General features: G+C 40.4%; 2 protein-coding genes, 1 long non-coding RNA gene and 1 pseudogene across 5 annotated transcripts in view; 2 read left to right on the forward strand and 2 right to left on the reverse strand.

Moving 5' to 3' along the window:
• LOC130987205 (uncharacterized) overlaps nucleotides 1-25875 on the reverse strand; it is a 698101-nt gene that overhangs the window by 545173 nt on the left and 127053 nt on the right. The gene's annotated exons all lie outside the window — the stretch shown is intronic.
• On the forward strand, nucleotides 3450-9235 carry LOC130987220 (uncharacterized). 2 transcript variants are annotated; one of them, XR_009089615.1, is made up of 3 exons: nucleotides 3450-4196; nucleotides 5404-5478; nucleotides 6061-9235. It is a non-coding gene; the product is annotated as an uncharacterized LOC130987220 (long non-coding RNA). The 2 variants fall into 2 exon arrangements; XR_009089616.1 differs by lacking the exon at nucleotides 5404-5478.
• Nucleotides 14796-17871, reverse strand: LOC130987168 (exocyst complex component EXO70A1-like; annotated as a pseudogene).
• On the forward strand, nucleotides 22780-23703 carry LOC131026092 (uncharacterized). Its single transcript, XM_057955866.1, has one exon. It carries the CDS (start codon nucleotides 22780-22782, stop codon nucleotides 23701-23703), a length of 924 nt encoding a protein of 307 aa, XP_057811849.1.

A 25875-nucleotide genomic window follows, 5' to 3' on the forward strand; every position in this document is an offset into this window, starting at 1 on the left:
AAACGAGAACTTCCGTTTTTCCCAACCTTTGATTTTACTCTTGATATTTTCCACCACGTACTGCCATTCCGATGTTCGAGAAATCCTTGTCCCAATCTTGATTCCCAAATATTTAGTGGGAAGTCCACCCACTTTACATTTGAGGATTCCCGCCAGTTCTTCACTTCTGAAGGCCGTAATCCCCACTCCAATTAGACAACTCTTGTCGAAATTCACTGTTAATCCCGAAAGTAATTCAAAGAGCTTGAGAGCATACTTTAATGCTCTGACATTATCCACCTTATCTGCTAAGACAAACATTGTATCATCGGCATACTGAAGATGTGAAATACGAATGTCTTCTTTCCCAATATTATACGATTCAATCAGATTCTTTTGTACTGCTCTTTCCACCAGAAGATTCAAACCTTCAGACACTATCAAGAAAAGGAAAGGTGATAATGGATCGCCCTGTCTCAGACCTCTACCAAGTTGAAATTCACCTGAGGGGCTGCCGTTGACGAGGACATTTGAAGATGCCGAGTTGAGACATCCTTTAATCCACAACCTCCACCTATCGCTGAAGTTCATCTTCTGAAGCATACCATCAAGAAAACCCCAATCAACAGTATCATAAGCCTTTGCGAAGTCTGCTTTTAAAAGAACCAGACCTTTTTTCTTCCTCTTGCTTTCATCAATTATTTCGTTAAGAATAACAACGCCGTCCAAAATGTACCGCCCCTCAATAAATGCACTCTGACAATCTGAAATAACAACATTCATTACCTGTTTCATTCTGGCTGCCAACACCTTCGCAATCACCTTATAGAGGCAGTTAATAAGAGAGATCGGCCTGAAATCCTTGAGCTCTGTCGCCCCATCTTTCTTTGGAATTAGTACCACAAAAGAAGTATTGCACCCTCTTGCTAATTTCCCATATTGATGAAACTCTTTCATTAGTTTGCACAAGTCTTCTTTGATAATTTCCCAACTTTTTTTCAAGAACAGAAAATTAAATCCGTCGGGTCCGGGGCTTTTATCACCATCACACAGCCACACTGCCGATTTTATCTCCTCGTCCGAAAAGGGGACATCTAGGCTATCTCTGATACCGTCCGGGATTTTCTTTTGGCCAAATTCTTCCGGTAGGACCGGTCTTCTTCTGCAGATTTCCTGGAACTGATGTTGGTAGTGACTTTTAATAGCTTGTTTAATCGCCCTCGGGTCGTCCGACCAGCTATCTCCCACCATAAGCCCTGAGATGCCGTTGATAATTCTTCTAGATTTGATTGCTTTATGAAAGAATTTACTGTTAATATCTCCCTCCTTCGCCCATCTGCTTTTTGCCTTTTGAGCCAGTAAACTGTCTCTATCTTTAAGGTGGATCATCAAAGAAGCTTCGGCCTCGCTTCTTTGTATGATTTCATCGTCATCAAGCCCAAAAGAATCATCAATGAGATCCCAATGTTTAATTTTCTCCCTAAGCAACGAGATTTTCTCCTCAATTCTACCAAACGAATTTTTATTCCAGATCTTCAAATCCTCTTTCAATCTCTTCAATTTTTCTTTAAAAACAAAACAACCCCAGCCTGATATGCCTCCCTTCTGCCATGAATCCTTGACAACTTTCTCAAAATCGGGATGATTTAACCAAGCATTAATAAACCGAAAAGGCTTTGGGCCCCACTCAACTACCTTTGTCTCCATGATAATCGGACAATGATCTGAGACTGTTCTCGGCAACCCTCTCGCCATGGTCTGACCCCAATTTGACAGCCACTTTTCATTTACCAAAAATCTATCCAATTTTGATTTACAAATCCCTTGTGGTTGATACCACGTGAAGGATCTCCCCTGTAATCGAATATCTTCCAAATTATTATCAGAAATGAATTTATCGAACACCAGTAAATCTCTAGCTGAAAATTGAGTCCCTCTGCCACACCTTTCCGAACTGATTCTGATAGAATTAAAATCACCAGCAACACAAATACAAGAATCTCGATTCTGATCAATAACAAGGCTCACTTGATCCCACAATATTTCTCTATCAATAAGTCTCTGTGGAGCATAAACATTAATGAAACAACATCTCAAATTACCTGGATTCCAAAACCCATTAATTATCAGAGCACCCGGCAGATCCCATTGGCTTGATGTCGAAAAATTCCTCTTGTTCCAGATCGAAAGAATTCCCCCCGATCTCCCAACTGCTTGGCTCTGTGCAAAAGCAAAATTGTCTCCACCCCACATCGATTTCAATTCCATCTCCCTGATTCTCTCAATTTTTGTCTCCTGCAGAAAACAGAAATCTACCTCTTGCTTGCGAATCAACTCCCTCACTTCTCGTTTCTTAACTGAACTCCCAAGGCCACGTACGTTGAAAGAGAGCACTTTCATTGTAAACAATTTTCCTGATTCGCCTCAGCTCCTGTCTTTCCAGATTTCCCCATGATCTGTTCCACCATTTCCACATCATTGAGATCGCTCGAAAGACCCAGTTCCTTCCCAAAGTTCCAGATTTTGTTTCCCTCTTCGAAATCGTTGCAATCTTCATCCCGATACTCTTTCTCGGCCTGGTCATCTGACTTTGTAGTATCTCCTTCCTCGATGGATTTACCAATCACACCTGTGCCCCTCGAAAATTCTGAAATCTTTCTGCTTTGAGAACCAGCGCCTTTTTTTGATTTAAGGCTAAGAAATCTATTCTGCCCAAATCTCAAAGAATAATCGGTCCCATTTCTCTTTTTGTTAACAGATATTTTTTCGCTCTTTTTCCTGTGAGAAACCGAATCAGTGAGCACTTCAATATTATGATTCTCCCGAAAAAAAGTGGGTTGGACTGTTACAACCTCCTTAATGGGTTCCTCTTCACTTGGTCCAATGACAAGATTCGCAAGAATTGAATCAAGGCCAACTGATGAAGAAGAGGACCGATCCAGAAAATCACGCCTGGGCTTCGTAAATGGGCTTCGAATCTCTGGGCTTAGTTGTTTGGGTGAGATATTGTTGGGCGTACAAACCATATTTGTTTCTTCTCTAAAACTTTGATTTAGAGAAGGTGGTGGACCCTCACTAGCCGCATTCACGGATTTGTTGTTTTCTTTGCTTGTATCCATTGATTGAGAATAGCACGCGTGCTGAATTTCAGCCTCGGTTGACGGGAATTCGGCTACCCCTTGCACAGAAACCGAAGAATTTTTTCTTATAACAAACAGAGTTAATTAGTGACTTAATACAATTATTATTAATTTTAGTAGATAAATATAACTTGTACCTACTAGTAATTTATATTTTGAGTCAACTTGTGAGATAGTCATATTGAGCAATGAAACTCAATATTTGGTCTCTCATCTAAAAAGCACAAATTTTGGCCATTTTTTTACGTTTTAGGACTGTTTTGCTCTTAATTAGGGCGGACCGGGTTCGAGTTTGCGCGCGGATTGGGCTTCGGGTTCGGGTTATGTGACATCCCGTCCTTTTCATAGGAAATATTGAAGACCTTTAATATTAGAATACTATTGATACACGCCCGGTATTTAATAAATTATATTATTTTAAAGATATTTTATAAATTGAAGTTCGTTACTATTATTTTATTGATCAAATGCCTTAAGCCCGTTATTAAAGTATATGAAAAATATTTTCACAAGTATTTATTTATTTATTTCCATTCTATTTAGTTATTTATCTATTTATTTTTATTGGGCCTCAAGCCTAGCAATAATTATTTGTGAGTTATTAAAATTTTCTTGGGTCTCCGGCCCAAAATTTGTGAGATCAATACTGGCCCAAAATTTGGAGATTTGTGGGAGAAATTGAAACAAGCGTTTGTGCGTGTGCGTGTGAGTGTGAGAAACTGAAATATTTTCCTTCCTCTCCAAGTCTAACTATGCTTGATATTTTCACAAATTTGATATTCTATTCCCAAAAGCAAAAGCTTTGGCTTTGTTACAACCACGTCAATCGTTCCACCTTCATAAATTACCCCAACTTTTCTTACACTATTTCACCGCCAGAATCACTTCCTCAAGCTGCAGTAGGAAGCAATCAACATAGTAACTCTTTCTATTTCTCAGTCAAGTATCATTATGTTTCATCATGTTTATTTCTTCACTTTCCGAAAAATGGTGGACTGAATCCAGCAAAAATTGCTCTCGGCTCGATTCCTTTCACACAAAACTCAATATGCTCTTTTCATTGCAGAACTCCAGCTGGTAACCCCAATTATCTCTGTAAATCTATGCATTTTCATTTTAATACAGCATCTATTTCCTTCTATTTGTTCCTTATTACGGAAACATCACCAACAGTTATAACAAAAGATTAACATACAAAATTCAAATACCCAACTGTTTCTATTAAGGAAATACCTTGACCAATGCACCAAAAATCAAATCTTTACAAATCTGAGAATTTTTCCTTTTGTTTGCTTTGTTGAGTGTGAGTGTCGAAGAGAGGGAAGGGTTCCCCTTGGGGCTACTTGTGCGCCGCCATAGCAAGCCAAGGCAGCGGCCCCTCCTTGGTCGCTGCTGCCGGTAACGCGAGGGAGAAGGGAGGCGGCTGAGCGGGGCGGCGCGGCCGAAGGCCAAGCGCCGCTGGTCGCGGCCGAGAGCAGAGCAGCAGTGGCGACGGCCTTCCATGGTCGTCTGCCGTCCGATGTACGCGAGGGAGAGAGAGGGACAGATGGGAGAAGGTGAGGGCAGTGTTGGGTAGGAACAGGCAGCGGCTGGCGGAGAATGGCGCGGCCGCGGCTGTGGCCGGTGCGGCGAGGACAGGGGCAAGGGAGGAGGCGAGAGATGAGGAAGAGGGAGAGAGGTTGAGGAGAGGATCAGAGTGAGGTGAGAGATCAGGGAAGACAAGGAGAGGTCAAAGGGAAGGAGAGAGGAGGCGGAGCCGCCGGCCTCCGGGGACGGCGCTGCCGTCCGGTGACGGCGGCAGGAGGACGCAGAGGAGGTGGGGAGTGAGCGGCTGAGAGAGAGAAAGAGCGAGAAGAGGGTGCGTGAGTTGTGTGTGTGTGTGTGTTAAATTAGGGATTTAAGGGAGAGATAAGGAATTTGGGCTCAAGGAGTGGGCTTGAGGTTTGGGCCTAGGCTAATTTATTTATTATTGGGCTTAGGTTAGTTTCAATTGAATGGGTTTTTTTTCTAAATGGTTGGGCATTAGTTTTAATAAACAAGTTGAGCTTTTATTTTAATTACTCTTCTAAGTAGTATTTATAATTTTTTTTCCATTATCATTTTCAGTTCAGATTTATGAAAAGTCAAGCAAGGGTATTATTGGTGCCCTTAACTGAGAAATTGATTTTCATATTATAAAGTGAGTTTTAAAATCCGGGCATAACGAATTGAAACTTAGAAGCTTTACTTTGCTCTTAACTAAGATTAGTATCACGAGACCTATTAAGATTAGATTATCTTGTAGGCTCAGTTGACCAAGAGGATTAGCACTGCTTTTGCGAGACAAGTTATGTTTGACTTCGGACTTTGTCCAATCAAGGTGGGCTTTATTTTACAAATGTATCTTGAGTTATATAAGCTCTGATATTTCATGAAAGTTGACAATGTTCGTTTATCCAATATAAATGTTTTTATGTGCGTTCTGTATTGTTTAATGCTCGCATAAGCATCGATCGAGATTCTCATTTGGCCTAACACGTTAGATGAGGATTGTGTACACAAGGTTAGTGGCTCGATGGGTTGATCGCCATCGTGCACTAACAAAGCTAAGAGGCGTTATAAGGGTGCTTGTCTGGATGTGTTCCGAAGCACAGTTATGATTATTGATCTGACCGGGTGCGTCCCGAGATTGATAAATGGGAGAAAAGAAAGCGATCCGTCGGTGGCTAGAGGTCCGGGATCATAAGCAGCGAGTAACAATCGAACGTCACATGGCGCGCCACTTAATGAGAAAAATGTTTTGTCATGCTTAGAAGTGGATTTCTATTTTTAAAACCTTCTGAGTTATGATTATGATATTGGATAAACTGCTCTACTTAATTATTTCATAAAATATTTATAAACTGCATAACCCACTGAGTACACTAGTGCTCAGCCCAAAATATTTTTTAAATGTTTTCAGGTTGATCGGTTGGTGCAGACGGGGTTGAGCTGAGGCTAGGGTTCCGCTTCGTCTTTCACTTCCGCTAACGACTAGCTTGCTATCTTGTCTTTCAATCTCCTAAACTAAGAACTTTTATTATATGGTAAAATATTATCTCGTTGAGCTTAGACCCTTAATTCGTATTTCAGTTAATGAAGTCATCGTTGATTATGATCAGAGTCACGAAACTAAACTTTTGCGCTCCTGGAAAGTTGAATGTTGTTAATCGATTATGTCGCTCAATGCCCATTCATTTATTCTATTTTATCTTTATTTTATTAATCTCTTCAAAACACAGATACCTAATCTTTTGGGTAAATCTTCATAATTGATCTGCTCATATCACATATTTTTCTTATTTCTTTTGTTTGGGAAGTTGGGTCGTTACAAGTGGTATCAGAGCACAAGTTTTCTTTCGTGCCTCTGACTACCGCTAGTTGAATTATTTTGAGTCTAGAATAGTACCTCTAGACTTCTAAGCATTTATGTAACCCTCAGCTCACCGTCTCACTGCCTGATCAACAAAGGTACGTTTTAAAATTTTCAAATAAATGATTTAATTTGAAGAAGTGCGCGCAAAAGATTATCTTGTGAAATGCTTTAATGATGTCACATATGAAAAGAGATATTGCTTATGCAAGAAAGAAGAGTATGATATTTGGGCCAGCGAGTCCTTAAAAGAAGCAAAGTTTGTAATCATGATGGGACTCTTCGAGCCTACATGATCTATTTTCAGAAGAAGTATATTATGATGAGTCTCTTTGAACTCACATAAGCATGTTGAAAGAGAAAAGATTTGTTGTTTATGATTGATTCTATGAATCATTTATGATTAAAGATATGTTATGATTTTTTTTACTTCGTGCATGTTAAGAAATATTTCAGATGGCATAAATGACACTATTTGTCAACTTAGGTTATTTATGACCTTTTTGACTTGACAGTTATGAGTAGGTTGACTCAGTCAACTAAAGATATGAACTTATAAGAGTATGATTTACCTCATAGTTAGAGGTGCATTAGCTAATGCTATGACAGGATTTCGATCCATATAAACTAGACTTTTGTCTAGAGAACTTTAGAATGATGAGGTATAGAACCTTGAAGAACATAGAATGCTCTCAGAATACCTATGATGCCTATAGAACAGAGAAACTTAGCTAGATTTAGCCTTGCGCTATTTCGGTTTGAATGATATTGGTCCTTCTTTATAGATGGACAAAACAGGTGAGAAATTCCGCAAGCATTGGACCCCAATGAACTTGCAAGAATAGTATGAAGAGAAGCTCCATAGCTAAATTAGGAAGCTATAGAATTTTCTGAGAGATTTCGTAGTAGAATCACGACACACAGGATGAATGCATGCAAGGGAAGAATATTAGACATCAAATCATCAATAAGATTCGTGCAACACCTTTCTCTAATGAATGGAAAACAGGGACAACCAACACATGTGCAAGATTAGTTCGACGATTTTCCGCAGCTGACCAAGAGCACCAAGCCAAGGCCATTGACATAGGAAGAAGGTCCTAAGAACAATATTGAGGAAGCTATCATAAGAGATTCATGAGAGAGCAATTGCCTGCATACATTATTAGTTTAGTAGTGACGACAATTGTTTAGAATAACCTTACTTTTGATAAGGACACCTCACTTTTTGACTGTAAGGTCGAACTCATCCACATCCTACCTATACCTTGCTTAGACACCCCAATTCATTTAATAAATTCTCGTACTACCTAAACACTTGGAGTACTCTATTATATTCATTATACTGAAAGTCCTCTTTTGAGGCATATGATACATAAGTGTTTTGATCATTGCTTTAACGCGTGTTATTCAAACTTTTCTTCCCGTAACACGCCTAGTTATTATGGTTAGTTTACATCTAAAGTTGTTCAATCGTATTAACCAAAAGAACCTCTTTGGGAGGCACTATTATTTTGAATATTATGAAAGTCCTCTCTTGAGGCATATATATCAGTAATTTATTCATACTTTATGCGTGTTGTTCACATTTTCTTTGGTGTAGCATGCATAGTCTCAAGATTGATTCACATATGATTGTTAAGCCCTATTAACCAATTGAACCTTTAAACCACATCATGGATACGACAATAAGAAGACGTGGACGACGACGAGTAATTATCCCAGATCGGCGAGCCAGAATCATTGAGGCACAAAGAAAAGATTGGTTTTTTGAAAAAAAGGCGACTTGCAGCAAGATCAAGCGAACCTAAAGGATTCACAGAAGATAAGAATAAACCTCAATACCCCGAATTAGACTACCAAAGTATGTAAATTTCGGGGACGAAATTTTTTTTAAGGGGGGAGGTATGTGACATCCCGTCCTTTTCATAGGAAATATTGAAGACCTTTAATATTAGAATACTATTGATACACGCCCGGTATTTAATAAATTATATTATTTTAAAGATATTTTATAAATTGAAGTTCGTTACTATTATTTTATTGATCAAATGCCTTAAGCCCGTTATTAAAGTATATGAAAAATATTTTCACAAGTATTTATTTATTTATTTCCATTCTATTTAGTTATTTATCTATTTATTTTTATTGGGCCTCAAGCCTAGCAATAATTATTTGTGAGTTATTAAAATTTTCTTGGGTCTCCGGCCCAAAATTTGTGAGATCAATACTGGCCCAAAATTTGGAGATTTGTGGGAGAAATTGAAACAAGCGTTTGTGCGTGTGCGTGTGAGTGTGAGAAACTGAAATATTTTCCTTCCTCTCCAAGTCTAACTATGCTTGATATTTTCACAAATTTGATATTCTATTCCCAAAAGCAAAAGCTTTGGCTTTGTTACAACCACGTCAATCGTTCCACCTTCATAAATTACCCCAACTTTTCTTACACTATTTCACCGCCAGAATCACTTCCTCAAGCTGCAGTAGGAAGCAATCAACATAGTAACTCTTTCTATTTCTCAGTCAAGTATCATTATGTTTCATCATGTTTATTTCTTCACTTTCCGAAAAATGGTGGACTGAATCCAGCAAAAATTGCTCTCGGCTCGATTCCTTTCACACAAAACTCAATATGCTCTTTTCATTGCAGAACTCCAGCTGGTAACCCCAATTATCTCTGTAAATCTATGCATTTTCATTTTAATACAGCATCTATTTCCTTCTATTTGTTCCTTATTACGGAAACATCACCAACAGTTATAACAAAAGATTAACATACAAAATTCAAATACCCAACTGTTTCTATTAAGGAAATACCTTGACCAATGCACCAAAAATCAAATCTTTACAAATCTGAGAATTTTTCCTTTTGTTTGCTTTGTTGAGTGTGAGTGTCGAAGAGAGGGAAGGGTTCCCCTTGGGGCTACTTGTGCGCCGCCATAGCAAGCCAAGGCAGCGGCCCCTCCTTGGTCGCTGCTGCCGGTAACGCGAGGGAGAAGGGAGGCGGCTGAGCGGGGCGGCGCGGCCGAAGGCCAAGCGCCGCTGGTCGCGGCCGAGAGCAGAGCAGCAGTGGCGACGGCCTTCCATGGTCGTCTGCCGTCCGATGTACGCGAGGGAGAGAGAGGGACAGATGGGAGAAGGTGAGGGCAGTGTTGGGTAGGAACAGGCAGCGGCTGGCGGAGAATGGCGCGGCCGCGGCTGTGGCCGGTGCGGCGAGGACAGGGGCAAGGGAGGAGGCGAGAGATGAGGAAGAGGGAGAGAGGTTGAGGAGAGGATCAGAGTGAGGTGAGAGATCAGGGAAGACAAGGAGAGGTCAAAGGGAAGGAGAGAGGAGGCGGAGCCGCCGGCCTCCGGGGACGGCGCTGCCGTCCGGTGACGGCGGCAGGAGGACGCAGAGGAGGTGGGGAGTGAGCGGCTGAGAGAGAGAAAGAGCGAGAAGAGGGTGCGTGAGTTGTGTGTGTGTGTGTGTTAAATTAGGGATTTAAGGGAGAGATAAGGAATTTGGGCTCAAGGAGTGGGCTTGAGGTTTGGGCCTAGGCTAATTTATTTATTATTGGGCTTAGGTTAGTTTCAATTGAATGGGTTTTTTTCTAAATGGTTGGGCATTAGTTTTAATAAACAAGTTGAGCTTTTATTTTAATTACTCTTCTAAGTAGTATTTATAATTTTTTTTCCATTATCATTTTCAGTTCAGATTTATGAAAAGTCAAGCAAGGGTATTATTGGTGCCCTTAACTGAGAAATTGATTTTCATATTATAAAGTGAGTTTTAAAATCCGGGCATAACGAATTGAAACTTAGAAGCTTTACTTTGCTCTTAACTAAGATTAGTATCACGAGACCTATTAAGATTAGATTATCTTGTAGGCTCAGTTGACCAAGAGGATTAGCACTGCTTTTGCGAGACAAGTTATGTTTGACTTCGGACTTTGTCCAATCAAGGTGGGCTTTATTTTACAAATGTATCTTGAGTTATATAAGCTCTGATATTTCATGAAAGTTGACAATGTTCGTTTATCCAATATAAATGTTTTTATGTGCGTTCTGTATTGTTTAATGCTCGCATAAGCATCGATCGAGATTCTCATTTGGCCTAACACGTTAGATGAGGATTGTGTACACAAGGTTAGTGGCTCGATGGGTTGATCGCCATCGTGCACTAACAAAGCTAAGAGGCGTTATAAGGGTGCTTGTCTGGATGTGTTCCGAAGCACAGTTATGATTATTGATCTGACCGGGTGCGTCCCGAGATTGATAAATGGGAGAAAAGAAAGCGATCCGTCGGTGGCTAGAGGTCCGGGATCATAAGCAGCGAGTAACAATCGAACGTCACATGGCGCGCCACTTAATGAGAAAAATGTTTTGTCATGCTTAGAAGTGGATTTCTATTTTTAAAACCTTCTGAGTTATGATTATGATATTGGATAAACTGCTCTACTTAATTATTTCATAAAATATTTATAAACTGCATAACCCACTGAGTACACTAGTGCTCAGCCCAAAATATTTTTTAAATGTTTTCAGGTTGATCGGTTGGTGCAGACGGGGTTGAGCTGAGGCTAGGGTTCCGCTTCGTCTTTCACTTCCGCTAACGACTAGCTTGCTATCTTGTCTTTCAATCTCCTAAACTAAGAACTTTTATTATATGGTAAAATATTATCTCGTTGAGCTTAGACCCTTAATTCGTATTTCAGTTAATGAAGTCATCGTTGATTATGATCAGAGTCACGAAACTAAACTTTTGCGCTCCTGGAAAGTTGAATGTTGTTAATCGATTATGTCGCTCAATGCCCATTCATTTATTCTATTTTATCTTTATTTTATTAATCTCTTCAAAACACAGATACCTAATCTTTTGGGTAAATCTTCATAATTGATCTGCTCATATCACATATTTTTCTTATTTCTTTTGTTTGGGAAGTTGGGTCGTTACAGGTTAGGGCGCGCGGGTTATGATATTACAGTTGGTACAAATTGGTAAATTCGTGCCAATTGTGTCATTCATTAGGTACACTTGACACAATTATGCTCATTTGTGTCAAATGTGACTGAAGATTGAATGGTGGTACAAATTGATAAATTCGTGCCAATTGTGTCATTCATTAGGTACATTTGATACAATTATGCTCATTTGTGCCAAGAGAAGGGGGAAGAGGCAGATGGAGAATCACATGTACAGGGTTGGGCTGGGTAGAGTAGGATCTGTGGGCCGGGTAAAGTGTATTTTGGACCGAAATTGTAAAAAATGGTCATAATTTGTGTTTTTCAGATGAGTGGTCGAAAATTGAGTTTCATTGATCAATATGGCTATATGAGTGCATATTCTTTTATATTTTTTTAAATTGAATCACTTAACGAACGTGCTCACGACCTAACGAGTCGAATATTATCAAGTTCAAGTTTAGTTTATTTATTTATCGAACTTCTCTAAACAAACATAAATGAACTTTTATTGAGTCAAACTTCAAATAATTTGCAAACCGACTTGATTTGTTTACAACTTTATCCCCAAATCTCATGCACATAACAAATCATCTAAGGGTGCGTTCTCTTTGGTTGTAAATTTATTATGGGAAAAAGAAGGAAAAATAAAATTTCACCCTTTAAATCCTTCCTTTCTTTTCCTACATTTCCTATTTGACCCTTACTCATTCCTTATTTACACTACAAATGAGGGATAATATTATCACACCTTGTAGTGTAAATGAGGAACAAGTAAGGGTCAAGTAGGAAATGTGGAAAAAGAAATGAAGGATTTAAAGGGTGGAATTTTATTTTTCCTTCTTTTGCTCATGATAAATTTACAACCAAAGAGAACGCAACCTAATCAGACAAAGGCAGAAGCTTGTATGCATCCGAATGCGTGTTGTATCCGTTTTTCTTAAATTCAATTTATTACCAATCACTTTCACAAGTTGGATTCAAAAACATTTGTGAAGAAAGCTACATTTACTAACAAAGTAATTAAGTGTAGTTAATCATCATATATTAATCATATTATCACTAGATCAACACACAATTTAATAAAAGTTTAATAATTTATAGATAACTAACCCAAATTTTAATTAAAATTAATTAATTTTAGAACGGATGTAACGTGTGTCCTAATGCACACAAATGAAAGTATATATTGTGGCTGCTAAACTACAAAATGAGAGCACTTAATAAGGGCAAAATTGAATAATTACTAATTATAAATTATATAAATCAAACTGTTAAATAAGGGCAATTAATAAAAAAAAATTACAACAATCTATAAAAAACAATTTAAAAGTTTCAAAATCTCTTTATAAACTAGCACAAATTTAAAAAGAAAAAATATCTAAATGTTCTGCTAAATTTTTTAACTAGATATAATAATATTCATTAGATAAAAAGTACTATGTTGCTAAGGCCCAAGATCTTTATCATTAATTATCAATATATATAACCCAAACCACAACCTCATGCATATGGTGAAGACTTAAAAGCGAAGGGTAGAAAGTACATTATTATTAAATAAAGCCAAGGATAATTATCTCAAATATTTGTATTGTTATTTGTCAGGAAAAATTGGTCATCAATAGTATTCAATGTATTTGTTGTAAGCTTACATAGTTGTTTAAGAATTTTTGTTTTTCATGTATTACACAAGATGATTAATAATGTCTCCTAAGTGTTACATATCTAGCCTCTGGAAAACAAGAAGTTAGAAAATGGAAAAGAAGAATGAACAAGATTTAAAGCTATGTTCCAGAAATTGAATTAGTAAACAAAAGAGAGCAAAATGATTTGATATTTTTGAAGACGGCTGTCACACCCAAAATCTAATTAAATTTCAATGTATCTTTGTGTGGAAAAATTATGAATATATATAAATAAATATTTAATAAGAAAATTATGAAATAAATCTTTATTTAAAAATAATTTACTCAAAATAACATCTTTAGACAAAGCTAAGTTTAAAATATTTGATCCGCGATTCGACCTTTCACGCTCCTCTGATTTTAGAAACCTGAAAATGTTAAATATGGGATGAGCATACAGAGTACGCTCAGTGTGGGAACATGCAATCATTGTCCACGTTAATAAAATGGTCAACACATATATACTGCACTGTAATACTGATAACTGAAATTCGCACAGTGACATACCAAGGACTTTAATGCCCTGGACCCATTCGTATTCTACCCATTTTTAGTAACTATTTCCATAACAAATAAATCACTTTTTCTTAAAAGCATTGCCTCTTCTCCAATCAACAAATAAACAATACATTTTTTCTTAAAACTCATGCCTCCTTATCCTTGGACACGAATTGGTGGACTGAGGATAAGGAAAGTAATCAAACGTGTAAACCACACATCTACACATAGGGCTATCTAAACGATTCAGTTCGGTTACCCGAGCCAAAATTTTCAACAATACAAAGAGCAACTTATCCATTGAACCAAAGCACATTCTTGTGCTTCTAATACAACATAATTTTATTTTACCAAAAATTCAATTTAAAAAAAAATCATTATAATTAAAATAATTATATACTCCCTCTGTCCCGCTATTCATGGCTTATTTCTTTTGGGCACGAGTATTTAGAAAAATAAAATTGTAGTGTAAGAGTGTGTAAAGTTGTGTGGGGCCACATTGATTGTAATGTAAAATCATTAGATTGTAGTGTAAAAATGTGTAAAATTTTGTGGGGCCACATTGATTGTAGTGTAAAATCATTATTATAGTGTAAAAGTGTATAAAGTTGTATGGGATTGGGACCACATTGATTGTAGTATAAAATTATTACTAAAAATAGAAACATGCCATGAATAATAGGACAATCCAAAAGAAAACATGCCCTAATAATGGGACGGATGGAGTAATAATTTTAATTTTTAAAATATATATAATAAATTATTAATTAAATATTTATCAATTGTTCGGGTTAACCCGAATAACCGATCGAGTTAATTGATACCCAAAATTTCTAAAAAATTGATAACCAAACCCGAACCAATACCCGAAATTTTGGTTATTGAATTATCCAAAATTCGATATCCATTTAGACAGACCTATCTACACACTACCTGAGCCAAACCCAATCTATTTGTATCTTGTTTTCTACTACAAAGTACAAACTATTTGTAAATATTGATAATATCGATGCAGTAAACCAAAATAAGATTAACTCGACAAACCAATACGATTATCGTATTAAACCCTACAGGTTCCGATATGATAACAAGATTGAGCTAAGTCACCAAAAAAGAATATGCATATATGCAGAATATCAAAGAAAATCAGAAGCCAGCCAGTTTATCATACAAAAAGTGGACATTTATTCTTAATACAATTGATATTGAAATTATGCTCTTAAATTCTTACAGTTATAAAAAGCCTTCAACAAAGTAACATGTTCTAGTTTTCCCAATGCTGGTGGAGAGAGCTAAGCTATTACTTACCTCAAGTAATTGTACAGGCAGTAAATTGTGTAGGACTACTTACGACGACCAAGATATGTGAAAATTGAATAGATGAATTCCTGCACAGAGAAAAATAGGAATGAGACAAGACCTTGATGGAGCGTCTGAGTTCTATCTGAAACACGGTGTCGATGGTCGATGAGTTCTCCGTATGTATATACAGAAGAAACGGGCAAATCATCCGTGATCAGATTAGCAATCATTTGACCGTTGGAGGAGTCTGAGACTGATCCACGGCCCCATTGTTGAACTTCCCACTCGGCTGCTTCGCTTTGAAGCTAGCTTGCTTCACTGGCCTCGGGAGGAAAAGGGAGAGGATCATCTTCTCCAAAGACTGAGCCGTGTACTTGGCGTATTTACTCGCACTGGGGTCCTGTTCCACCAACGGCCCGTAGTTTTGCATGTAGCTACGATACACGGGCACAATGGCTTGCACTATAGCCTGGCATGTCTTCTCTCGCAGATCTTTGTCCATAATCACCCAATTCGACTGCTTTGCATACATGTCATCAAAAGCCTCGTTGAAGGCCTTCAGCCGCTGTTTCACCAGATTACGAGCTGTGGCACGCCCCCCGGAAAACAATATGAGACCCTCTCTGCTTAAATGTGTGGGAAGCTTGCCCCAGCTCTCTCTTAGAAATGTAGCAGAGAAGTACTCCTTGTACTGCTCGTGTTCATTCAACCAATGGTCTCCCACGAGACCTCCTAGCTTCGTGCCTTTTAGATACTTGTACAAATGCCAGTGGTTGTTCATCAAGAACATATACGAAGGGATAGCATCTTCGTAGCCCTTTGACCACGTCTCCAAGTTGAGCTCGATGGCTTTGACTAAATTCAGAAGCTCGGTGATGAGGATTCTCTCTTGGAACTTCTCATGCTTCCAGCTTCTCTCAATCACCAAAACTTGCGTGAGGATAGGCTTATATTCATCCCCAAGAAGTTTATTACAATAATCGGTGATAAAAGTCACCACTCTCGGAATGCTGCAATCTGCAGGAGGCGGGGTTTGTCGTTGCAGTTCGACTTGGACTAAAAGCTCCCAGAAAATCTCACACGAGCCTTCAATCACTCTCTTAATCAGATCCCTAGTCATATTCTGTATCTCAGCACAGGCAGCTCCACCGAAAAGGCGGTTGAAATCCAACCGGAAGTTTATTCAGTGATGCAAAAATGTCTAAAAGCTTCAACAGCTTGATGGGGTCCTTCTTGCTTTCAGTCACTGTCTTGCCAAACTGCAAGAAAGCAAGAATTCCCGCCTGCGCGGCTATTTTAGGGAAGCAGCTCTTGCACACATCTAAGCCCATCCGCTCAAACACGTCGTGGCACAGTTTGTACTCGGCTTCAAAGAGGTGCTTCATGGCAAACTCCAAATGCTTGCCCCATTGAGCAATATAACCCTCTATGCTCGCAACATTATTGAACTCAGACACCGATATCTCAAGATAATCCAGATTGAGAGCTCGCAGACTTGCTCGGACGTTTGAGCTCCTGACCTCCACGTAAATGGATATACACTTGTTGAGCCTGCCATTCACAGCTAATCTCCCTAAAATAGCATGCAACTTCTGAATTACAGCCACGGGCAAAGGTGACGGGGCAATGCTGGGTTGTTCGCCAGGCAAGGCCGGTGAGGACATAGGCAACGGAACACTAAACTCAGTCAGCAGCCGTTGGAACTCATTTTCCAGCCTATCCAAAGCAACATCAAGTAGCCCGCCATCAAGATGGCCCTTCTCCACACCTGTCTCCAATTCTCGAAGATTCTTCAACGCCTTCTTCAACTCTGAGACAAACCGTGTATCCGCCACCTTATGATCCTCCAAATACTCCACAATATCAGCCAGCCATTGGATTGCCATGCCACAATTCTCCCCCAAGAACCTCAACGCCTCTTCAAGGCGTTTGAGCACACTAAGATACCCGGGCAAGTTAGATTGAGGATCGGACAACGACTTCTCAAGGCCATGGATGGCATCAAAAACCTTGAGAACTGCTGCAGCAGGGACTACAGCTCTATTTATATGACCACCAACAGAGCTAAGAGCCTCACTTTCAGCACGAATAGGTCGAATTGCTACTTCCATAGATGGTAATCTATGGTTGATCTCATCTAATCTAGGCCCAACCTTCTCCAACGACAACCCTAAAGCTTTCGATTTCTCTAAGCTCGCCTTCAACAACTTCCTAGCAGATATCAATTGCTCAATGCCCTTATCCATCACGCCCAATTTATCAATAACAACTTAATCCAGCTGCTTTACAAACAATACCTTTTAATTAATTTTCTAACGACTTAAACATCTAATCGGTTTCACCTACTCTGCTCTCTTTCGCTCATAGCTACAACACATCAAATTAAATTAATCTGGATTACTGTAGAAATCAACCTCCATTCTTTTCGCAACCAAATCTCGACCACAAAAAAACCAAAATGCAAAAAATCCCAACAACCAAATATATATCAATAATTAATACACGAAACAATCTCGTTTCCCTCTATTGGCGTATCTAACACATACAACAACAACTCACGAATCAACAGAAAAAAATAACTCCAGAAAAAATATATGATTTAAAAACCGATTCCTAAAAATAGATCAGTTCGACTACACCAAAACCCAACAGCACACGCTTGATCCCAGAATGCAATGATTCAAAGTGGCAACTTACACAGAGAGTGGGAAAAATCAGGATGAGAGAGAAACGAGAAAGAACCCTAAATCGGGAACCGAGAAAAGTTTGCGCTTTAGCTCAAGTCGAATGAATCGTGCCAAAGAAACGACAGTAAAAATGGGATTTTGAATTTTTTTTATTTCGGGTTCCGACCTTTTGTTCTGTTTTCTTTTATTCGCTTCACCGCTTTTGTCTAAACCCTTTTATTCATTTAGCTTTTCATTTATTTTTTGTTGAGGAATAAGCACCATTTTGCAGTTATTGTAAGAAGAAGAATCATTTATGAATCGAATCGAAGTAGAAATAATTAGGACTAAAAGGATGGGGAATTAAAGACAACCAACTTGTTGTCTGCTCATGTTTTGCAAATTATTATTCATGTCGGTCGTAATACTCACTCTATTCCTAGAAAATAATCATATAAGCAAATGAGACGAATTTTGATAAAAATATTAAATATATTATGAGCGGAAAATATCTCATCTAAAAAATAATGTTAACTCCCTTCGTCCCTCAAAAATTGAGAATAACTAAGGTCATGTTATAATTGAGAATAAATTGAAACTTTGTGTATTTTCATGTCAAACTGTAAGGTCATGTTATAATTACGATTAAATTGAAAATTGATGTATTTTCTAGTCAAATTATAAAGTCATGTTATAAACCACAAAATTGACAAACTACATGTATTTTCCGGCAATAACCCCTTTCTTTAATTGTTTATTGACAGATTTTTCACACATTTAGCAATTCTAATACACTTTTTAAAATATTAAAATAATACTAGTATTATACTTTTGTTAATTTGTTATATTATTAAAATGCGATTTAATAATAAAAGAAAAAAACCTAAAAAAACCCATGAAAGCACAAGAAAGCAGACTATGGGCCAAGCCTCATTAAAACCTTTTTACGGAAAACCCAAAGGGAAAAACCGTAAAAAGGAAAAAGAGTACCCGTCTAGGAAGAGGGAAAACAAAAGGGAAAGAGCGGAAGAGAAAGTTTCCGGAACTCCGGCCTAACCATCGTTCCCAAACAATCCCGGCTCTATCCCAACAAGAAACAAAAGGAAGAAGAGAAAGCAAGGGCAGAAGGCCGGTGAGATGCCGTCGCCTTACTGCCAACCAAAGACGAAACCAAAACCCAAAAGGAAAGCGTGCACTACGGCCGGTGAGACGCCGTCGCCGTAAGCATCCCAAGAACAACGAAAAAGATAAAGAAAAGATGTTAACCCGGCCGGTTAAACGCCGTCGCCAGGAACACCCAACTTTCCAAACGATGACAACCCGGCCGGTTATATGTCGTCGCCAGGAGTCTCTCGCCATCGGAAAATAGAGGAGAAAGAGGTCATCACCGAAAAAAGGAAACGCCAGAAGAAACCAGTCAGGAACAAAAAAGAGAAGCCGCACGAGATTAGGAGAAACATACAGATTCAGCTCACCCAAATGCGAAGGAACCCAGGAATCTGGTAAAGAACAGCACAACTTCCAATCCATAAAAAACATCCCAAAAGAAATGCCCACCAACTGTTTGAGAGAAAGCTTGCACTTCCTACGCCTCCCAACATCAAGAGCAACAAGAGCAAAACAATCAAGATCGATCCCAACAGCAAGCCGAGGGATGCCGGACCCCAAACCAAACACGCAAAACATGAAGCAAAGACGCCACCCACGAAAACTTAACCAAGATCACACGCCCACCAAGTGTTCGACAGAAAGCCAAGACAAAACCCATGTCAATGTTTTATCCTGACTCTACTATGTGTCGCCATATCCGTGGCGACAGCATGTTTAATTTCCTCAATTGCATGAGGCCACCAACCCTCGGAACGGGCCTGGTTCGCCATGATATCAGCTGCCGTATTCCCTTCTCTATAGATATGTGAAATTTGTAAACGGAAATCCAAAAGCAGCCGAAGGGTGCTTTTCCAAGAAGCCAAGTAACGCCACGGGACAGCCTCCGATCGAGAGTGAAGGAGTTTAACAATGTAAGAAGAATCAGCTTCAATCCAAAGAAAAGTCCACCCTCTTCTATGAGCAATAGCAATCGCATACATGACCGCCAAGAGTTCCGCTTCGAAGGCGAATCCAACACCACCTTTGTAGTGGAAGCAGCCGCGAACCCAACCCCAGTTATCGCGATAAACGCCACCAGCTGCGATATTTCCCGGCGCTCCCAACGCCGAGCCATCCGTATTTACTTTTATCCATTGTCCAACGGGTGGCCACCAGTGGACCTCAATCATGGTGGGAGGAGGAGCCGCCCTTGTCGTCACACCAATACTACGCAGAACAAGATAATCCGACCAAGAATTGTTGGTGTTCCCAAGCTTTGAAAAGTTCAAATCCATTTCCTTAAACATAACTTTAAGAAATCCCGTGACGATCTGTTGATGAAAAATCATCTCATTGAAGATAATATTATTGCGACAATCCCATATCTTCCACAATAAATTGATGATTCCTGCCTTCCAGAAGGAAAGAACCTGCGAACTGAAGTTTTCGTTCCAGGCGGCAACAAGAACGCAATGAATATCCATGTAATGAGAGTAGTCTTTGTTAAACCAATTCGCGAACTCCCTCCAGATAGGCTGAATCGAATTACACTCCCAGAACAGGTGGTTTATACTTTCCTCCGCCATGCCGCAAACCGCACATCTGTTCGGCCCCATCATACCCCTCCTCATCAAACCATCGAACGTGGGTAGGCGTTTATGAATAATACGCCAGCAGATCAAAGAACGCCTCTCCGGGATGAACTTCTCCCAAATCCAGCTTCCCCATCTAACCTCAGGAAAATGAGGTCCTTGCCGATCATAGGCTAAGGCCGCCGTGACATTTCCATGGACAGACGACTTCCACAATCTAGCATCTCTTTCATCACCAATAGGAAGTAAAAGAATATCAACCACAACGTCCGGATAATTAATAACAAACGCCTCTGTGAAATGCCAAATACCATCATAATAATAATCCTCCACAGCTTGATTCAAAAAGTCATGCATAAAAGGAGGAATACGAAGCCTATCCAGCAACTTATATCCCAGCCAATCATCCTTCCAAAAGTAAGTGTTCCTACCCGTCCCAATGTACGCATAAGAGTTGTCCACCAGATCATCAACATGCTGCCTTATGCTCGTCCAGAAAGGAGAGGAAGCCAAATAGGGTTTAGCGTAGCCAAAATTGGTGAGATAACGCGTTTTAAGAATGGAGGGACCATAATCCTGACCTTGAATGATCCTCCAGGCCATCTTCATCAAGAAACTACTATTCATAGCAGAGAAGGAGCGAACTCCAAGACCCCCTTCAACACGAGGAGCACAAACTCGCGACCAGTTCACCGAGCAAGAAGGTTTAGTATCCACACTACCAGACCAAATAAAGTTGCGACAACATTTATCCAGATTATGGATCAAAGACTTTGGCCAACGATAAATCATCATGGAATGAGTCATAGAACTTTGAATCACCGACCGAACCAAGCAAATGCGCCCGGCCATGGAGAGATGCATACCTTTCCAACGGGAGAATTTATTCACAATTTTGTCGTGAATAGCAGCCAGATAAGAGGCACGGATGCGACCGGTAAACAACGGCACACCAAGATAATTAACCGGAAGCGTGCCCAAGGAGAACCCGAGCTCACGTTTGATACCCACACGCATGTTGCTGGTGACGCCATTGGAGAAGAAAATATTAGATTTCGAGGTATTGCAGATCTGCCCCGAAATCTCACCATAAAGGTCCAAAATCTCCTTAATCTTGGGTGCATTTCTGCACGAAGCTTTGCAGAAAATCAAAATGTCATCTGCATAAAACAGATGAGTCGGGAAGTAAGCACCGCGGCTGAAGTCCATAGGAACAAGATGTCGTGAGTTAACACAATTTATAAAAAGATGGCTGAGCACATCCTCCGCAATGCCAAAAATAATTGGCGAGAGGGGATCCCCTTGCCTCACCCCTCTTGAGCAAGCGAAATAACCACTCAATTGCCCATTGTAAAAAATGGAGATACGAGCAGATTGAAAGATGATAGAAATCCAGGTAATAAACTTCTCATGATAACCATTGACCCGAAGCACCTGAATAATAAAACTCCAGCTCATAGTGTCAAACGCCTTGCTGATGTCAATCTTGCAAGCCATGTTGGATTTACGACCCGTGCGATTCATGCAGTTAAAACCCTCAGATCCCAGCGCAATACAATCATAGATAGAACGGCCGCCAATGAAACCGAATTGATTACCCGAGACAGTGGTCTTCGCCACCAGACTCAAACGAGTAGCAAGAATCTTTGAGATGATCTTAAAAAAGAAATTAGAAAGAATAATCGGGCGTAAATCTGCAACCGTATCCACAGTTTCTTTCTTGGGTATAAGGATCAGCGTGCTGGAGTTGCACCCAGTTGGCAGATACGAATTTATGAAGAAGGCCTTCACCGCAGAGATAATATCCTTCTTAATAATGCTCCAGCTACTATGAAAAAATCTCCCAGAAAAACCATCCGGACCTGGGGCGCTGTTCGAGTCCATCCCAAAAACCGTCGCGGTAATCTCATCATCGTTAGGAATACAGACAAGACCGTTGTTCTGCTCCGTAGTGATACAATCTTTTGTTATAAACTTAAGGAGTTTTGGCAAATAAAATCATGAACTATTTCGAATTTGCAGTTTTAACGTGACTAATGAAGTGTGGCAAATTAAATCATCACCTTTTCAATTTTTGCAATTTCGTTCCCCTCAATTTTTTTTAGTCGTTGGATTGTTGAGTTGGAGTTTACGTGGATTAATTTGCCACGTAATATTCATGTTACGATGTTATTTTCTATAAAAATGCTGAATATTGAAAATTATGGTGCAAATATAGGATACAATGCCTTTATAATTTGTAGAAATTTTTAATTGAAATTGTACGAAACGACATCGTTTATGCTTAACAAAAATGACGCCGTCTTTACTAATCCACGTAAACTCCAATTCAATATTCTGGCGACTGAAAAAAATTAAATGGATGGAATTGTAAAAATTAAAAAAATGGTGATTTAATTCGCTACACTTTAAAAGTCATGTTAAAATTATAAATTTAAAATAATTCGTAATTTTATTTGTCAAAATCCCACTCGGCTAGGATTTCCATTCTTTATAATGGTCAGCTCAAAGGTTATTTTGCGTGTTCCAGGGGCGTTCGACAGGGAGATCCTCTTTGGCATCGCTGAAGATGTTCTTGGTAGGCTTTTCACGAATTGTGTGAGTGCGGGCACGCTGACTCCGATGCAAATGAGACGGGGAACTAATTTTCCCACTCACATCTTATATGCGGATGATGTTCTGGTTTTCTGTCACGCCACGGTCAATAACGCTCGTACTATTCAGAAGATTTTGGATTATTATGGCCAAATCTCCGATCAGATTGTGAGCCAGGATAAGTCGCAAATTTTCTTTACTAATAAAGTTCCTATTCAGACTTGCAGGGCGATAAGGAATTTTTTGAGATTTCCTCAGGGGAATTTTCCGATCAATTATCTTGGAGTTCCCATCTTTAAGGGCAGAGTGAGAGCCTCTTATCTCCGCCCGATCCAAGATCGTGTGATCAACAAGTTTGCGAGATGGAAAGGTTTACATTTGTCTATGGCTGGGAGGCTTTGCCTGATTCGGTCAGTTATCCAAAGCTCCCTGACGCACGCCATGATGGTGTATAGATGGCCGACTGCGCTTATCAAAGAGCTGGATGCGTGCTGCCGGAACTTTCTTTGGACGGGCAACATTAAGCAGGTGTCGTCTTGTTCTGTTAGCTGGAATAGGGTTTGCTCGATTAAGGAGGAAGGAGGCCTCGGTGTCAGATCGTTCGAGCTCATGAATAAAAGCTACCTCATGAAAATGGCGTGGAAGGTGGTTTGTGGCTGTGATTTTGGCTATGATCTGATTCGTGATAGATATCTGGATTGTTTTGGGCGTCGTAAACCTTTGGTGGCCGCTTCTACTATCTGGATGGGCTTACGTGAGGAAATTGATGGACTGGTGGCAGATTCGTATTCGCATATTGGGGATGGGGTTTCCACCTCGTTCTAGTATGACGACTGGTTGGGGTACAATCTTATGACTAAATGCGAAATTCCTCACTTCATGACTCAGTTCCTCACTCAATCGGTGGCGGATTATTTCTATGATGGTGTCTGGCATTTTACCCAGGCTTTTGTTAATGCTTTTCCTGAAATTGTGTGTGACATTTTACTCACTCCTCTTGGCAACGAGGGAGACATGCGTTTCTGGAAGCCTTCGTTACACGGGAATGTGACTGCTGCGCTTGCCTTTAATAAGCATTGTTATCACTTTACGAAGGTGTCTTGGGGAACTTGGCTTTGGGAGCTTTTTATTCCATTTCGCAGATCCTTGCTCTGCTGGCGTCTTCTTCATAATCGTATGCCGACTTACGATCGCCTCATCCGCCATGGCATGATCACGCCTAACACCTGCTTGCTCTGTCTTAAAGAGAGCGAGACTCGGGATCATCTTTTCTGGAATTGTGAGCAGGTGAAGGAGATTTGGATTACGTTTCTTGGCTGGTTCAACTTCACACAAGGTTTGCATGCGACTGATATTCATAGTTTTTTGGTGGAAGCTTGGCAGTATAATCTTAGTCCCCTCGCCGGTAATTTATGGAAAGTAGGTATTATCACGGTCATCTGGGCTATCTGGACGCAGCGGAACAATTGCATCTTTGATAATCAAAAGTTCGAGGGCCGTCGTGTCATTCACACCGTGAAAGTCGCCTTCAAAGATATTGATGCTAACTTTCCCAAATTAGGCTATATGTGGAATTCATGGTCGGAATACCTTATTCTCCGTGCCGTGGGTGTTACTTCCAGGAATGCTCCTCCACCGGAGTTTGTGGAGGTCCATTGGTGGCCGCCTGTGGCACCATGGATCAAAGTGAATACGGATGGCTCGGCAATGGGAGCACCGGGCACTATTGCAGCAGGCGGGGTGTTTCACGATAATTGGAATGTGGTGCGTGGTTGTTTTCACTTCAAAGGGGGTTCGGGCTATGCCTTTGAAGCCGAGCTTATGGCTGTTATCTCGGCTATTCAAATTGCTAACAGTCGTGGGTGGAACAAGCTTTGGATTGAAGCAAATTCCACTTACGTGGTCTCTCTTTTAAACTCTCGATCCTTGGCGGTGCCTTGGAAATTTAAGGCAGCTTGGAACAAGACTTTAAAGATGTTAGAAGGTTTCTCGCTGCAAGTTACTCACATCTTTAGAGAGGGCAACAAAGCGGTGGACATTATGGCCAACCAACAACGTTTAGAAGGGTGGTGGCCGCACGAGATTTAGGAGATTAAGGCTGCGGTTCGTCTTGATATGGCTTCGCATAGCCATCTGCGCCTGAAACGCTAATTCTTGCTGATGGGGGGTTCTTTTGGACTGGTTGGTGTGCTGTTGGGGTGGTTTTCTTGGGTTTGGCTTTTTTTCGAACACTTGGCTTGCACTCGGTTTAGGCTGAGTGCTTCTGGTGTTCAGTTCGTCCCTGCGTTTGGCTGTTGTGTTGGTGATGAGGCGGAGGTCGGTTGTTGGCTGGCGGTGGTCTGGCGTCGTGAGGGTTGGAGTGTCAGTAGAGTCTTTCCGGGTCTGGGTGAGCTCGGCTCGGGGGCGCTGCTGGTCGGACTCCGTTGGTTTTGGGCCTCGTTCCTCGGGGTCAGTTTCTTCATGGGACACAGTGGTTTCCGTCGTCGTTATGCTGAGTCCCGGAGTTTTATCTCCTTTTTCCCGGATGCGCTTACCTGCGCTGATAAGGGGTTGTTTCTTAGCCTTTGTGGCGGTATGTTAGGGCGGCTTTTTACCGAACAGTTGGTGGGCGATTGGTTTTGGCTGGGAGATCTTGGTGTTCATTTCGCTTCCGCGCTGTTGGTTGCGCAGGTGTTGAGGCGGAGGTCGGTTGTTGGCTGGCGGGGGTCTGGTGTGGTGAGGATTGGAGTGTCAGTAGAGACTTTCCGGGTCTGGGTGAGCTCGGCTCGGGGGCGCTGCTGGTCGGACTCCGTTGGTTTCCAATCCTATTACTCGGGGTCGGTTTTCTATTGGGATTCAGTGGCTTCCGTCGTCGATTTGCCGAATCCCAGAGTTTTATCTCCTATTTCCTGGAGGCGTTTGGCTTGTGCGTGTGGGTGTCTTTGGTGCGGGGCTGTTTCTTTCATTGTTTTTTTATTTTTCTACACTGTGTTTGTTCTGTTTGTCTGTGTTGGGAAG

This window comes from Salvia miltiorrhiza, chromosome 5, assembly GCF_028751815.1.
Source record: "Salvia miltiorrhiza cultivar Shanhuang (shh) chromosome 5, IMPLAD_Smil_shh, whole genome shotgun sequence".
NCBI lineage: Eukaryota > Viridiplantae > Streptophyta > Magnoliopsida > Lamiales > Lamiaceae > Salvia > Salvia miltiorrhiza.

Coding starts and splice junctions, on each gene's coding strand:
- LOC131026092 (XM_057955866.1), top strand. CDS start 22,780: ATGGTCAGCTCAAAGGTTATTTTGCGTGTTCCAGGGGCGTTCGACAGG.